Consider the following 16511-nt stretch of genomic DNA (forward strand, 5'->3'; position numbering starts at 1 on the left):
TTGACTAATTTGTAGACACTCCTGGTTTTGGCTTACAAATACTGGTATAAAATACTGACCAAATACTCAACTTCTGCACGTGGCCTTATAGTTCATGGAACTGTTGTTCATTTGCTTGTATATTCTTGTCAACTGGTTAGCACAAAATCACAGAAATAAGACCGATATTGATCTGAGCTTGAGATCAAATTCATCAATGCAAGTCAATGTGTCAGTGAAAAAAAAAAAAAAAAGCGGAAAGCACTTGGATTCCATCTGTGTGCTTCCACTTTTCATGAACTGTTTTATATGAGAAACCTCCATCAGTTAATGTTATGAAAAATAATGAAAGTCTGGCCAAATTCTTATAGTAAAAACTGTCACTCTTGGGGCTCATGCGCACGTTGTGTAATAGCATGCATTTACGCTGAGTATTGCACTGCAGTGTAAATGCATGCATCCTGCGTCCCCTGCACAATCTATGCAGATTTTGTATGATACGTGCGCATGTTGCTTTTATGAACGCAGCGATTTGGGTGCTAAAATTTTGACCCAAATCCGTGCGTTCATAAAATGAGCATGTCAATTATTTGTGTGTTCTGGATGCAGCTCCACTATGGTGGGGGTAGCAGCCCGAGCGCATGAAATTGGCTTTTTTTAACAAAAATACTGCATTTATTCTGCAGAGATTTGAAGCGCACATGTGCTGTCAAATCGCTGCAGAATAATTAGCAGTTACGTGCGCATGAGCCCTTAGGCTGATTTCACACTTGCGTTGTTTTGCATCAGTCATAATCCGTCACCTTGAGGAATTACGGTATCCTACAAAATATTTTGCAGGATGCCGTTTTTTCTCCATAGACTTGTATTAACGATGGATTGCGACTGATTGCCTTGCGGTGCTTCTGCCGCACGGCGGATCAGTCGTCGAATGACTGACTGTTGAGCGGTATGAACGCACAATGTAACGTTTTTTGGATCGGCAAAAAAAATCACACTATGCAGGATTCCGTCGCCATTTGTCAAGAGCTATAATGGCTGTCTTTGGTGCTGGATTCCGCCGCAATCCATCACACGACGGAATCCAGTGCTGGATTCCGTCATGCTCTACTGAGCATGCCCAGCATGTTTGGCACACCCACTGGGCTGTCCAAAACACAAATGGATCACGACTGATCTGTCAAAAAACGGACGCACAGCGGATGTAACATACACGACAGATCAGTTTTTTTACAGGATTCCTGTGAACGGAATCCTGTGAAATAACACATCCATTGCGTCAGGTGACATCTAAAAAACTACGGTTCCGTCGTTGCGTCGCAACGATGGACCTGACGGATTTAAAACAACGCAAGTGTGAAAGCAGCCTTACCAAACAGTGATGAAAGTGATAAGAAACGCTGATGAAATGAAATAATTAAAAATTGCTGTAGTCGCTGTAAGGCTGTTTTTAATTAGATCAGGATTAGAGGAATTCAAACAATTTTCAATTCAATTCATAAGAAGTAAGAAATGCTTGGAACCATTTTGCACACTGCTGTGGACTGCAGCAGACAGGCTCAAAGCTAGATACAAAGATTCAAGTGATATGAAGGTGCTGTATATGCAGAGTCAGTGTGGCTGTGAATTGAATGATCTCTGACATTATAACAAAATGTTTTTTTTCTTTAAAGGGGTTATCCGGCTTATTTTACTTATTTTTTTGTTATTTCACTATTGGGTTACATTGGGGCAGGTAAGTAGATCGCAACTACCTATCTGCCCTGCTGTCAGCCCCTCTCCCCCGGCTCAAAGCAGTCATGTGACCGCTCCTGCCGTGATTTTGCTGCTTCCTGTGATGATACGTCAACAGGTGCTGGACCTTGTTGACGGGCATCACAGCTGACGTCATTTAGCCAACCTGCAGCCACCAGGTACAGTGCGATGAGCCCCCACCCCTCTCATCCTTCTCCGCCCCCACCCCTCTCATCCTTCCCTGCCCCCACCCCACATTCCGTACTCTCCCCTGCTCCCTGTGCACTGCTATCTGTGCCCTGTATGTGCCCGGGTCCTGGACAAACAGGGTTGCCCTCTCTGTCTAGGACACAGTCAGCGCTGTTTGCCACAGCTCATTGTGATGTATGGGGCCCGGGTAGCTGTGTCCCCCTTCCCCTCTGTGCTGTCTCTCTCCTCACACTGTGATGAATGCAGCCAGGAGCAGAGAACAGAGACATCACCTGGCCCCAGCGAACAACAGCACAGAGCTCTGCATCACCTAGCTGTAAGCAGGCTGCACTCATCACAGCACGGAGGAGAAGATAAAGCATGGGTGAGAGAGGGGGGCAGAGAAGAGAGTGCAGGGAGAGAGAAGACAGTGCACGGGTGAAAGAAAAAGCGGAGAGGGGGATGCTGGGGGGCAGAGGAGACAGTCCATGAGGGGGGATTATATATATTATATAACTCTAGGTGTGTGGGTGGGTGTATGTGTGTGTGAGTATATGTGTATGTGTATATATCCTATAGACTTACATTGGGGGCTATATGTAGTCTTCATTATTATTCATTTATCTTTCAGGTGCTGGGGCAGAATACTGATAGCCAATGAGTGTCCAGAGGGCGGGGCTCGACACTGAGGCTGGGCGGTGCCAGCTCTGACTGTGAGGTTTGGCACAGGAAGAGGTCAGTTTGGTTGAGCTGAAGGTAAAAAGTGGCTGAAGAGAATAAAGGGATAATTCAAGAGGAACAAAAGTTAGAAAACAAGAAAAAATAATGTAGGGATGTTTTATATGTGCATACAACACGGATTAGCTTAAAACATTTTTTGTAGTTTATGTCGGACAACTCATTTAACACTTCAAACAAGAAAGGCAGTTTAAAAGCATTTGGTCTTAATTTTGTTTCTGAAGAAAAATCCTGAATCCAAAGCTTGTATAACAGAAAAAGTGGTAGGCGGCACGGTGGCTCAGTGGTTAGAACTGCCGTCTTGCAGCACTGGGGTCCTGGGCTCAAATCCCACCATGGGCGCCATCTGCAAGGAGTTTGTATGTTCTCCTCGTGTTTGCGTGGGTTTCCTCTGGGTTCTCCGGTTTCTTCCCACACTCCAAAGCCATACTGATAGGGAATTTAGATTGTGAGCCCCAATGGGGACAGTGTTACCAATGTATGGAAAGTGCTGTGGAATTAATAGCACTATATAAATGAATAAATATATATATTATAAGTGTGCTTCCTGATTTGTGAGATGGGCAACCCATAATTTAGATATTTATTTTTTTAAATAGCTAAAAGAATAATGTGCAGCGCTGGGGAATTAATAGCGATATATAAATGAATAAAATTAATATTATTAATTATTATTATATGTGCATATTCCAGAAATATAAAAGCATCTATTTATCTCGAATACATTCGCATATTGCAGGTGCTTGCTTTTGTAACGTGAGCGAACCTAACTTTCCTTGTCCTTTTTAGTAACAATTCTGCGGTGTTATTTGTTTTTTAATATTTTTAAAAAAATGAAATATTAATCTATATATATAATTGCCTTAGTCTGTCTGTCTGTCTTGCTCCAAAATTGTGTCCTTACGGTGACACAAAGCGGATTGGCCACTGGCCTCGCCATGGCCCCGCCCCCCTGCATGGATTGGTTGCTCGCCCTGGCTCCCCCCCACACTGATTGGCCGGCCGCTCGCACAGGCTCCGCCCCCCACACGGATTGGCCTCTCGCCCCGGCACCCTGTACGTATTGGCAACTCGGCCACGCCCCGCCCCCCTCACGCAATGCACGCTCGCTCTGGCCCCGCCCCCCCGCACGCATCCCCCGAACTGACACGGAGACACGACTACCAGGTGAGTACTGTACCCCCGGGAGCCCACACCAGCATACTCCACCATCCCAGCCGACACAAACCCTCGCATTGCTGGGGTTTGCCGCCGTATGCTGGTGTGGGCTCCCGTGCGAGTGGGGGACGTGATGCGCTGGTAACCATGGTAGCATAGTTACCAGCGCATCAAGGTCCTGCAGCGGCGGAAAATACACACGCGCACACACATAACAACACACACATACACACACACACACACACACATCAGATCACACTCACTCTCACACACACCTCACACACACCTCACATCGCATCCACACACTCACAGCATCCGGAGATATCGCTTGCTTCTCGGCCGCGATACTGTGCTGTGAGCTTCCAGGACCTGCCGGAGGATCACATGGCCAGAAGCATGTGGTATCTCCGGATGTTGTGAGTATGAGCGCGTATGTGCAATATCGTCAATGTGTGTGTGCGTGAGTGTATGCGATCGGGTGTGCGTGTGAGTGTATGCGATCGGGTGTGTGTGAGTGTATGCGATCAAGTGTGTGTGAGTGTATGCGATCGGGTGTGTGTGTGAGTGTATGCGATCGGGTGTGTGTGAGTGTATGCGATCGGGTGGGTGTGAGTGTATGCGGTCGGGTGGGTGTGAGTGTATGCGATCGGGTGTGTGTGAGTGTATGCGATCGGGTGTGTGTGTGAGTGTATGCGATCGGGTGTGTGTGTGAGTGTATGCGATCGGGTGTGTGTGAGTGTATGCGATCGGGTGGGTGTGAGTGTATGCGGTCGGGTGGGTGTGAGTGTATGCGATCGGGTGGGTGTGAGTGTATGCGATTGGGTGGGTGTGTGTGTGTGAGAGTGTATGCGATCGGATCTGTGAGTGTCGGCAGAGGAGCACGGCGTGCTGGAGGAGGCTGGGAGGAGAGAGGCTGATCCTGGGGAAGGCTGGGAGGGAAAGGCTGATGCTGGGGGAGGCTGATGTTGGGGGAGGCTGGGAGGGTGTAGGCTGATGCTGGGAGAGGCTGATGCTGTGGGAGGCTGGGAGGAGAGAGGCTGATGCTGGGGGAGGCTGATGCTGGGGGTGGCTGGGATGGGGGAGGCTGATGCTGGGGGAGGCTGGAAGGAGAGAGGCTGATGCTGGGGGAGGCTGATGTTGGGGGAGGCTGGGAGGGTGTAGGCTAATGCTGGGGGAGGCTGGAAGGAGAGAGGCTGATGCTGGGGGAGGCTGATGGAGGGGGAGGCTGATGCTAGGGGAGGCTGGGAGGAGAGAGGCTGATGGTGGAGGAGGCTGGGAGGAGAGAGGCTGATGCTGGGGTAGGCTGAAAGGAGAGAGGCTGATGCTGGGGGAGGCTGATGCTGGGGGAGGCTGGAAGGAGAGAGGCTGATGCTGGGGGAGGCTGATGCTGGGGGAGGCTGGGAGGTGGAGGCTGATGCTGGGGAAGGCTGGGAAGAGGGAGGCTGGGAGGAGAGAGGCTGATCCTGGGGAAGGCTGGGAGGAGGGAGGCTGGGAGGAGAGAGGCTGATGCTGGGGGAGGCTGATGCTGGGGGAGGCTGGAAGGAGAGAGGCTGATGCTGGGGGAGGCTGATGCTGGGGGAGGCTGGGAGGGGGAGGCTGGGAGGAGAGAGGCTGATGCTGGGGGAGGCTGGGAGGAGGGAGGCTGGGAGGGGGGAGGCTGAGAGAAGAGAGGCTGATGCTGGGGGAGGCTGAGGCTGGGAGGAGAGAGGCTGATGCTGGGGACAGAGAGGCTGATGCTGGGAGGAGAGAGGCTGATGCTGGGAGGAGAGAGGCTGATGCTGGGAGGAGAGAGGCTGATGCTGGGGGCAGAGAGGCTGATGCTGGTGCAGCATGGGGGATGGAGCACGATGGGGGGTGCGCAGCATGGGGGATGGAGCACGATGGGGAGTGTGCAGCATGGGGGATGGAGCACGTTTGGGAGTGCGCAGCATGGCGGATGGAACACGTTTGGGAGTGCACAGCATGGCGGATGGAGCACGATGGGGGGTGCGCAGCATGGGGGATGGAGCACGATAGGAGGGGCACACCTCCCCCCAACACACACACACACACACACACACACACACACAACACACCACACACACACTGGGAACCACAAACACCGCCCTACACAGACACCCACCCACACAGACAACGCTGCACACACACAACACCCAACACACAAACACCGCGGCATACATAAATATACGCACATACCACACAACACACACATTGCACAAAACATACCTCCCCCAAAACACACCACACCCACACAAACCGCGCAACACACACACACACACAACGCTACAGACACACAGTGCTCCACAAACAATGCAACACACATACAACACCGCTCTCAACCCCCGCCACACCCAGACAACACCCAGAACATGTACAGCGCCCTACACAAACACTTGGTAACTACACACAACAACATCTATATATATATATATAACAAAAATCATACATTAACTACACAATACGTAAATTCTAGAATACCCGATGCGTAGAATCGGGCCACCTTCTAGTTTTCTAATATTTGTTTTAATAGTTGAATTTAGCAACCGTGTTATTTTCTGCTATTGAATGTTAATTTCTAGGTGTGAATATCCGTATACCTACATAGCATTGTAACATTTTAGGATTATGTTGCATTTTTGCTCAAAGTGGGATCACTAATAAAAATTTCCAACAAAATGCAAACAAAGGTTAAGGTTTTGAAACTGTCTTGTTAGTCCAGTTTAACAACTGTACGCATCACAAGAACACTTTTGGCTGTTGCCTTATCTTATGTCCCTTGAATGTACCTATCAAGAAGCATAGATTCGTGTGGGTTACAGAATTTATTTTAAAGGTCAGAAAATCTAAATAAAAGATATATATATATATATATATATATATATATATATATGTATACATACATACAAACATATACAGTGCCTTGCAAAAATATTCGGCCCCTTTGAATTTTTCAACCTTTTCCCACATTTCACGCTTCAAACAAAGATAAAAATGTAAATTTTATGGTGAAGAATCAACAACAAGTGGGACACAATTGTAAAGTTGAACGATATTTATTGCTTTAATTAAACTTTTGTAAAAAAAATAATAAAACTGAAAAGTGGGGCGTGCAATATTATTTGGCCCCCTTTAAGTTAATACTTTGTAGCGCCACCTTTTGCTGCGATTACAGCTGCAAGTCGCTTGGAGTATGTGTCTATCAGTTTTGCACATCCAGAGACTGAAATTCTTGCCATTCTTCCTTTGCACATAGCTCGAGCTGAGTGAGATTGGATGGAGAGCGTTTGTGAACAGCAATTTTAAGCTCTTTCCACAGATTCTCGATTGGATTCAGGTCTGGACTTAGACTTGGCCATTCTAACACCTGGATACGTTTATTTGTGAACCATTCCATTGTAGATTTTGCTTTATGTTTGGGATCATTGTCTTGTTGGAAGACAAATCGCCATCCCAGTCTCAGGTCTTTTGCAAACTCCAACAGGTTTTCAAGAATGGTCCTGTATTTGGCTCCATCTATCTTCCCATCAATTTTAACCATCATCTCTGACCCTGCTGAAGAAAAGCAGGCCCAAACCATGATGCTGCCACCGTTATGTTTGACAGTGGGGATGGTGTGTTCAGGGTGATGAGCTGTGTTGCTTTTACGCCAAACATATCATTTGGCATTGTGCCCAAAAAGTTCGATTTTTTTTTCATATGTCCAGAGCACCTTCTTCCACATGTTTTGTGCAAGAGAACATGGGCTTCTCTCGACTTGTATTTGAGTTCGAAAGTGCACTGTACCAAAGACACTTAGAGCAGTATATTTTGCCAGGGACAATATATGCATTTCAAGGCTCACTGTTTGAATGTTTTGGGTATCAGTAATTGGGAACTATATTGTCTGCCTCCACCCATACGTCTTCTGAATCCTACCTAACGGACATTGCCCTATACCCAACATCTGCAGGGCACTGCGTTGATTTCACACACCTACCTCACTCTTTTCGCTCATGCAAGGTAAAGCACTACCAAGCAGATAAACTGCAGGGAGGATAAAAGCCATGCAGTGAATAAGCTGCTGCTCTGCATCCAGCAGCAAATCTCACACTGCCTAGCTTCCAGTCAGCTGCAGCAAAGAACTGTCATGAGCGACAATGCCGGAATATTCTGGCTGCCTTATAGTTGCGCAAAGTGACTCACTGTACCTGCCTGGCACACGTCTTGAATTTACTTATGTAAAATTTCTTTCAGAAATATATCTGCTTCTGGAAAGTAGTGGCCATGGCGGGAAGATGTATCTGCTCCAATCAGTCTTATGTGGTAAATCACAGCCTCCTGGCTTTGCAAAAACAGAACAGTATTTCAGAGAGCAATCTGATTTGTAACGTCGCAACCAGCTGGAATTAGATGCTTAATATGTTGGAGCATCAGGACAATGTGCCTTAAGTGGTGATAGACTATATAATGCAGAAAACTGGCTGTTAATGAGGGAATGCATGTTGCCTACTGAAGCCTTTCAAAGAAGTTGCAAAATATGTCAGTAGTGACAACAGTGGAATCAAAGTTGTCATCCACCTTATATTTATCATCAAAAAAACATTCAACAGAATGCAAGAGGGGATGGAGGAAGAACAATAATTTGCACAGACGCTGTCCTGTCTGTTGTGAATATTCAATGTCCATGTTACTTGCTGCAGGATTAGGAGGGCAAAAGAGAAGAGAAGAGGAGACGCATCAGCAGGTGTATATGGATGAGACCATAGAGTTGACACAGGCCAAGGACCAGAATGACATCGAGAGTGAAAATAATGACATGATGATTTTAGCCCTGACAACAAACTGTCACAGCGGATTCATGAAAGTGAACCAACGAGGCCCTTGGTCATGCTGGAGAGCCTACCAAGCTGTATGCTGGGATGCTTATGGTATGACAGATGTACTACTAACATCAAGCAAAGGCATGACTATTGGAGAGGCATTCTTTTAGACCGTTGCTGTAGAAGCAAAATAGTGGGTTTTTTTTTTTTCTGAGGTTCAAAAAGGATTCTAAATTTGTTTATTACTGTTATACGCTGCGTTACCTGCCCTGCAAAGTCTGATAAATAGCTATGCTCTACTGCTTCTGGGAAGAGTACTCTCTTGAGGGTATAAAAACTTGAAACAGCTGCGAAAAAAGTCTTACTTTTTAAAAAGAATTGTTGACAGGCTTGAGCCTGTTCCTGCTCCCTTAAAAAAAGGAATAATTTTTGGGCAGCTTGCTTAAAAGCCTTTGTATGTGTTTACTCATTTTGAGAATAGCAAACCTGTTATGGATCATAAAAAAAGATTTTATTCAATCCTAGTTGACAATCCATTGCTTCTTTACTTTCAAAGCGGCACATCTGTTTTTCCTCCCTAAATAAAGGGATACATTTTGGATGGCTTGTAAAAAAGCTATCACGTCTTCATATAGGAAAGAAAAAGCTCCAAACAGGGATCATTTTTGAACCAGTGTGAAAAAAGCACATCTTCTAAATGAGGTATCTGCCTAACGATGGGATCATTTTTGGACCTTTCTTACAAATTAATCTTCATAAAAAGTTAGTGCAGTGTTGATAAATAGGCTTTTGGTTATCACTGATTACCATCAGTTTTCCCTAGCCAGATGCTATAAATTCTGGTCACATGGGCATTAATGATGTTTGAGCTAAAGAGCTCAAAAGGAGTTCAATACTCTCTTAGGAAACCACAGAGTTTTATACACAGCTTTTCCTGGCAATTAGAGACTTTGCATTAAAGGAATAAGGAATTGTTATAATAAATTTGCTGCAAATCAAATTTTTGGGGAAAATTAAGCAAAGCTGGTAAATTTTTTACTTCATCTCTAAAAAGGATCCTATCTGCGCTTTAAATTTATATTCCTTGCTCCAGGAGAGGCAAGACTGATAGAATATGTTCTTTTTAACAAAGGTACAACTTGACTTGGGTGATGGGCAATCCGGTTTAGGTACTAAGTACCTTAATTGTAGAATCATATTCTACATAGCATTTCTATATTTATATAGCAAATGTTTTCATTGACGTACACAGTATGGAGCTACACTGTTTTGCATGTATGGAAGAATTATGAAGAAAGGTATCCTAAATTACCTTTTTACAGTCTTGGCAAAAGACAGACGTGGTGCCCAGTAATCCAAGATGCTCCCCACACAGGAGGCATTGTGACATCCCATTGCCCATCACATTTTTCCTCATGTTCTCTAGTCTTTCCATAAGGCGTCTACAAGTAAAAGCATATATTTGACTATATCACAAATTAATTGTCTGAAAGGTCTTATGGTGTGCAAGCAAACAAATATGTATGGATAGAACATGCTGAAGAAAAAAAAATTACTAATCTCTTGCTATTAATGTCATAAACAAGATAATACATAATTACTATTTACGAGTGGCACATACAGTACAGACCAAAAGTTTTGACACACCTTCTCATTCAAAGAGTTTTCTTTATTTTCATGACTCTGAAAATTGTAGATTCACATTGAAGGCATCAAAACTATGAATTAAAACATGTGGAATGAAATACTTAAAAAAAAGTGTGAAACAAATGAAAATATGTCTTATATTCTAGTTTCTTCAAAGTAGCCACCTTTTGCTTTCATTACTACTTTGCACACTCTTGGCATTCTCTTGATGAGCTTCAAGAGGTAGTCACCGGAAATGGTTTTCCAACAGTCTTGAAGGAGTTCCCAGAGATGCTTAGCACTTGTGGGCGCTTTTGCCTTCACTCTGCGGTCCAGCTCACCCCAAACCATCTCGATTGGGTTTAGGTCTGGTGACTGTGGAGACCAGGTCATCTGGCGTAACACCCCATCACTCTTCTTCTTAGTCAAATATCCCTTACACAGCCTGGAGGTGTGTTTGGGGTCATTGTCCTGTTGAAAAATAAATGATGGTCCAACTAAACGCAAACCGGATGGAATTGCACGCCGCTGCAAGATGCTGTGGTAGGCATGCTGGTTCTGTATGCCTTCAATTTTGAATAAATCCCAGACAGTGTCACCAGCAAAGCACCCCCACACCATCACACCTCCTCATCCATGCTTCACGGTGGGAACCAGCCATGTAGAGTCCATCCATTCACCTTTTCTACAAAGACACAGTGGTTGGATCCAAAGATCTCAAATTTGGACTCATCAGACCAAAGCACAGATTTCCACTGGTCTAATTTCCATTCCTTGTGTTCTTTAGCCCAAACAAGTCTCTTCTGCTTGTTGCCTGTCCTTAGCAGTGGTTTCCTAGCGGCTATTTTACCATGAAGGCCTGCTGCACAAAGTCTCCTCTTAACAGTTGTTCTAGAGATGAGAAGGTGTGTCCAAATGTTTGGTCTGTACTGTATGTGATGATGATTATGATGATGATAATGATATTGATGATGAACATGAAAGGAGAGGAAGAAGGGGAAAACAGAAAAAAGAAGATAGAAGGAAAAAGAAGAGGAAGAAATTCTTAAAATAAATTCAGGACATTTGACCAGTATACTACAATTTCCAGTAAACTACTAATTTTTATGTAGCCAAGATTTAATGTTTTTTTTTTCTAGGCTTAGCAGTAACTTCTAAAGTCACTATGTGACTGCAATTTAAAAAATCGTGACCGTTTGTAATGCGCAAACTGTCAAGATTCCCCTCTATTTCCAGCATGACTGAGTGATCACATAACCACAAGTAAGCAATTTGCATAGTTACAGTGTTATGCAGACTAGATTTTCATCCAATTCTCTCAATGGCACTATCAAGAATAGTGGATGAAAATCTAGACACACATGAATGCAGCTTTAGTATGTGAATCACATACTTGTGGTCACGTGGCCACCTACTTGCCCTGGAGATCGAAGGGAATCATGAAAGTAATTGCATTGCACAATGTTGTGATTTGGTAATCTCTAGTCATAGAGTGACTGCTGAAATTTCTGCATAGCATAGAAAACCCCTTTAAGCTTGATACATTTAACCCATCAGAGAGAAGTGGGTAAACATGGGGCCCACACAGTTCAACAATAGTTTTATTGGCATGTACATTTTTTACAATGTACTGAAAGTAAGAAATAGATCATTGACCAAGTAAATTATACTCATTTAGTAAATCCTCTGCCTCTCCAGCATCACCATGATGTTTGTCCTGCTAGCCTTTGTTAGTTAAAATGCAATCAGGGGCAGACTATCCATAGTGGAAATCCATGTGGCCATTCTGGGGCCAGAAAATCAAAGGGGGTCCAGCTTGGCACCAGCACCCTTCCCTTTCACCTGTCATCAACATTTCAGATTCAGCTTGTGCACGTGAATCTCAGTACTGACACTGGGCAGATCAGAACTATCAGTAATTGTGGGGCCATCCTCCTGATATGAGCTGGTAGGAACCATAATACTGAATTGGGGGTTGGTGAGGACCAAAATAACAAATGGGGAGCTGGTAGGGGAGATATTATTAAGGGGGGATAGGTGAGGAGGGCAATAACATCGAGTGGTGGAGACCATAATACTAAGATGTGGGCTGGTGGGGCTATAATACTGACTGGTTGGCTATCGGGGCCTTAAATACTGTGTGAGGGGCTATGGAGGCCATCATTAAAAGTGTGGCGTTGTGAGGGCCATTATATTGTGTGAGGGGCTGTAGGGACCATGATACTGAGTGGGAGGGCCCCCATATAAAGTTCATGATTGTGAAGGCACCCATACTGAGTGGAGGCCTCACAGTGGGTTGTGTGTTGTGGGGGTTCTCATTCTGTGTGGGGGGCTATGATACCCCCAATTCTATGTAAGGGTCTATGGAGGCCATCATACTGAGTGGGGAGTTGTGGGATCCATTATATTGCATGAGGAGCTGTGGAGGCTAATAATGTTGAGTGGAAGGCCCTTAGAGCCCTAAGTAGGGGGCTGTGCTGGGTCCCATACTAAGTGGAGGCTTCCAATCTGAGTGAGGAGCTGTTGGGTCTTCTATACTGAGTGGAGATTCCCATATCCCATACAGAGTGGGGGTTGTAGGGCCGCCATTCTGTGTGGCGGGCTGTGAGGAATCTTACTAGGTGCCCTCATATTGAGTGGGGAGCATTATACTGATAGATGCTACACTTTTCTTTTTTTTTGACGGGGGAGAAATTAGACCTTTTGCTGTGAGGCCCCCTGATTTCTGTGTACACCACTGCTTGTTGTGATTACCCAGAGGTTCCATTTTCGAACCAAACACAAACTTAAAATCAAGGTTCGGATGCTTTACGTGCAAACGTCACTCGTGCAAGCGACACTGTGGTGGGGTATACAGTCATGGCCAAAAGTTTTGAGAATGACACCAAAATTATATTTTCACATGATCTGTTGCCCTCTGGTTTTTAATTGTGTTTGTGTAATGTTTACATCACATACAGAAATATAATTGCAATCATATTATGAGTACCAAAAGGTTATATTGACAGTTAGAATGAGTTAATGCAGCAAGTCAATATTTGCAGTGTTGACCCTTCTTCTTCAGGACCTCTGCAATTCTCCCTGGCATGCTCTCAATCAACTTCTGGATCAAATCCTGACTGATAGCTGTCCATTCTTGCATAAGCAATGCTTGCATTTTGCCAGAATTTGTTGGTTTTTGTTTGTCCACCCGTCTCTTGATGATTGCCCACAAGTTCTCAATGGGATTAAGATCTGGGGAGTTTCCAGGCCATGGACCCAAAATCTCTGTGTTTTGTTCCATGAGCCATTTAGTGATCACCTTTGCTTTATGGCAAGGTGCTCCATCATGCTGGAAAAGGCATTGTTGGGTGCCAAACTGCTCTTGGACAGTTGGGAGCAGTTGCTCTTGGAGGACATTCTGGTACCATTCTTTATTCATGGCTGTGTTTTTAGGCAAGACTGTGAGTGAGCCGATTCCCTTGGCTGAGAAGCAACCCCACACATGAATCGTTTCAGGATGCTTAACAGTTGGCATGAGACAAGACTGGTGGTAGCGCTCACCTCTTCTTCTCCTAATAAGCTATTTTCCAGATGTCCCAAACAATCGAAAAGGGGATTCATCTGAGAAAATGATTTTACCCCAGTCCTCAGCAGTCCACTCCCTGTACCTTTTGCAGAATATCAGTCGGTCCCTGATGTTTTTTCTGGAGAGAAGTGGCTTCTTTGCTGCCCTCCTTGAAACCAGGCCTTGCTCAAGCAGTCTCCGCCTCACAGTGCGTGCAGAAGCACTCACACGAGCCTGCTGTCATTGCTGAGCTAGCTCGGCACTGCTGGTAGTCAGATCCCGCAGCTGAAACAGTTTTAAGATACGGTCCTGGCGTTTGCTAGTCCTTCTTGGGCGCCCTGGAGCCTTTTTGGCAACAATGGAAGCTCTCTCCTTGAAGTTCTTGATGATGCGATAGATTGTTGACTGAGGTGTAATCTTTGTAGCTGCGATACTCTTCCCTGTTAGGCCATTTTTGTGCAGCGCAATGATGGCCGCACGTGTTTCTTTAGAGATAACCATAGTTAACTGAAGAGAAACAATGATACCAAGCACCAGCCTCCTTTTAAAGTGTCCAGTGGTGTCATTCTTACTTAATCATGACTGATTGATCGCCAGCCCTGTCCTCATCAACACCCACACCTGTGTTAATGGAACAATCACTAAAACAATGTTAGCTGCTCCTTTTAAGGCAGCAATGCAATGATGTTGAAATGTGTTTTGGGGATTAAAGTTCATTTTCTTAGCCAATATTGACTTTGCAAGTAATTGCTGTTAAGCTGATCACTCTTTATGACATTCTGGAGTATATGCAAATTGCCATTAGAAAAACTTAAGCAGTAGACTTTGTAAAAATTAATATTTGTAGCATTCTCAAAACTTTTGGCCATGACTGTACTTGGAGCTACAAGGTACTGCATCCCCACCAGGATGCAGGGCCTACCCCCTAGGGACCCGGAAAACCAGTGCCGGTAACAACCAAACACTCCAGATAATCCCTGTTTTCCCCAATTATCCCCCATAGAATGATACCAGGCTAGGGTCGGACCAATGGATGGCCGCCTAGAGGTGGAGCCAATCCAGTCCACTAAACAACCAGGTGGGAGGGGCAGACAGTGGACAGTAGGAGAGACAGTAGTGTGTCAGTGACCGTGAAAGAGAAAGGAAGGACTGTCAAGAGTGTAACAGTGACCTGAGGGCCCAGGCGGTTAGTTGCCGGTGGAGTACAGGGGAGTACCCCCGGAACTATGCACTAACGGGGTACAGAATCCTAGCTCAGTGAGGGACCATCATGGACCTCACTGACCTTGAAGTTCGGGACACAGTAGCAACGGGAGAACCGGGGACAGGACCAGAGACTCCAACCCCACAAAGTTCACGCTACCGTCATACGGACTGCTGTAAAACACAACAAGGAGGGGACCCCCAGCCGCTCGAAGCCACAGGGACTCACCAACTAAAGACAGGTGCAGGTGAAAGAAGCCACCAGGTCACTAAACCAGCACTGGAACAAAGGGGACCTGCGGTTAAGACCAGCCAGCCTCGGGTAACCAGTTACCAGCTTACTGTGAGTAAAGGATCCAGTTACACTGCAACCCCTTGTGTGGCCTACCTTCTTTCCACACCTGTCTATCTCACCTATCCTCTGGGATCTGGCCCTACTTGCAGAGGGCCTAACATCCAGGCTGCCACTAACTCCAGCCCCAGTAGTGAAAACTGTGCAGTGGCGGCTCCATCTACATAGCCGCAAACTGCAAGTGGCGTCACGTGTGAACTTTATTCAACAGTCCCCTGTAAATATCCCCCTTTTCAAAAAGAACCCAGGGCATGGAACCGGGCAACGGCCACAAAAGTGATATTCCTCAGTTATACAACGCCCGGGACAGAGTACCCCATAACCTTGGGAAACACAGCTTATTCTGTGAACAGGATTGAACTGGACCCGGTTATACCGGGTGACAAGTGCCTTTATAGACTGTGTTTTATGAACTGTGTTTTGCTGCTTGAAAAACAGCCACCATTTTGGTGGAAAAACGTAACCGTGCATACAGCAGTAAGAAAGGCGCGAAAAGACAGCTCTGCCCCTTGGGAGTGTCCAGTATGTAAAACGAAACTGAAAGCAGGGAGCCCAGAAGCCCTGCCACAGAATGCCTCCAGGACTGTATCCAGCAGCACTATGTCTGCCCCAGGGGATCGTGCCAGTGAACCGGATCACCCAGAGACCTGGACCTGGAGAGCCTAGAGGTGGAGGTCCAGCGACTGTGCTGGACTCTACATGCGCAGCAACTCTAGCTCATCGAGGAATGGCAAGCAGAGATGATGGGAGTAGTGGCGACCATGCAGGTCCATGAGACGCAGGCGTCGCTTGTCCAGGCCGCACCAACCCGGCTGCAGGAGTCCAACCTCGACCAGGCCGTATCACCACCAGATCCCATAAGACCAGAAGCGGTCACATCAACTTCTCCGGAGGAAAAAGGACCAGGTGGCACAGATATCCCTGGCCAGATCAGAGCCGGCTGCATCACCTTCTCTGCTGGAGAAGGATCAAACTGCCCCGCCTCCTGACCCAGCAGTGACAGACCAGGCTGCATCGACTTCAGCACTTCCAGTTGCCCAGAAAAATTAAAGTCATGCATGTTGCATAAGTGTTTTTGTTTTGCAGGTTGCAATTGGACTTGAATACCAGAGTGTTGAAATATTGAAATGCTGATATTGGCTACCAAAAGGGAAGAGTTTTCACAGTTATTAAGCATATGAAAAAT

General features: G+C 45.8%; 1 protein-coding gene across 2 annotated transcripts in view; it reads right to left on the reverse strand.

Annotated features, from left to right (window-relative positions):
* The window catches only part of RPH3AL (rabphilin 3A like (without C2 domains)), a 465043-nt gene that overhangs the window by 320322 nt on the left and 128210 nt on the right, over positions 1-16511 (reverse strand). For both annotated transcript variants that reach the window (XM_075334208.1, XM_075334209.1), the window contains exon 4: positions 9910-10039. In XM_075334208.1, coding sequence (XP_075190323.1) covers positions 9910-10039 — 130 coding nt within the window. The remainder of the gene's footprint in view (positions 1-9909; positions 10040-16511) is intronic.

Source organism: Anomaloglossus baeobatrachus, chromosome 2, assembly GCF_048569485.1.
Source record: "Anomaloglossus baeobatrachus isolate aAnoBae1 chromosome 2, aAnoBae1.hap1, whole genome shotgun sequence".
In the NCBI taxonomy this organism is placed as follows: Eukaryota; Metazoa; Chordata; class Amphibia; order Anura; family Aromobatidae; genus Anomaloglossus; species Anomaloglossus baeobatrachus.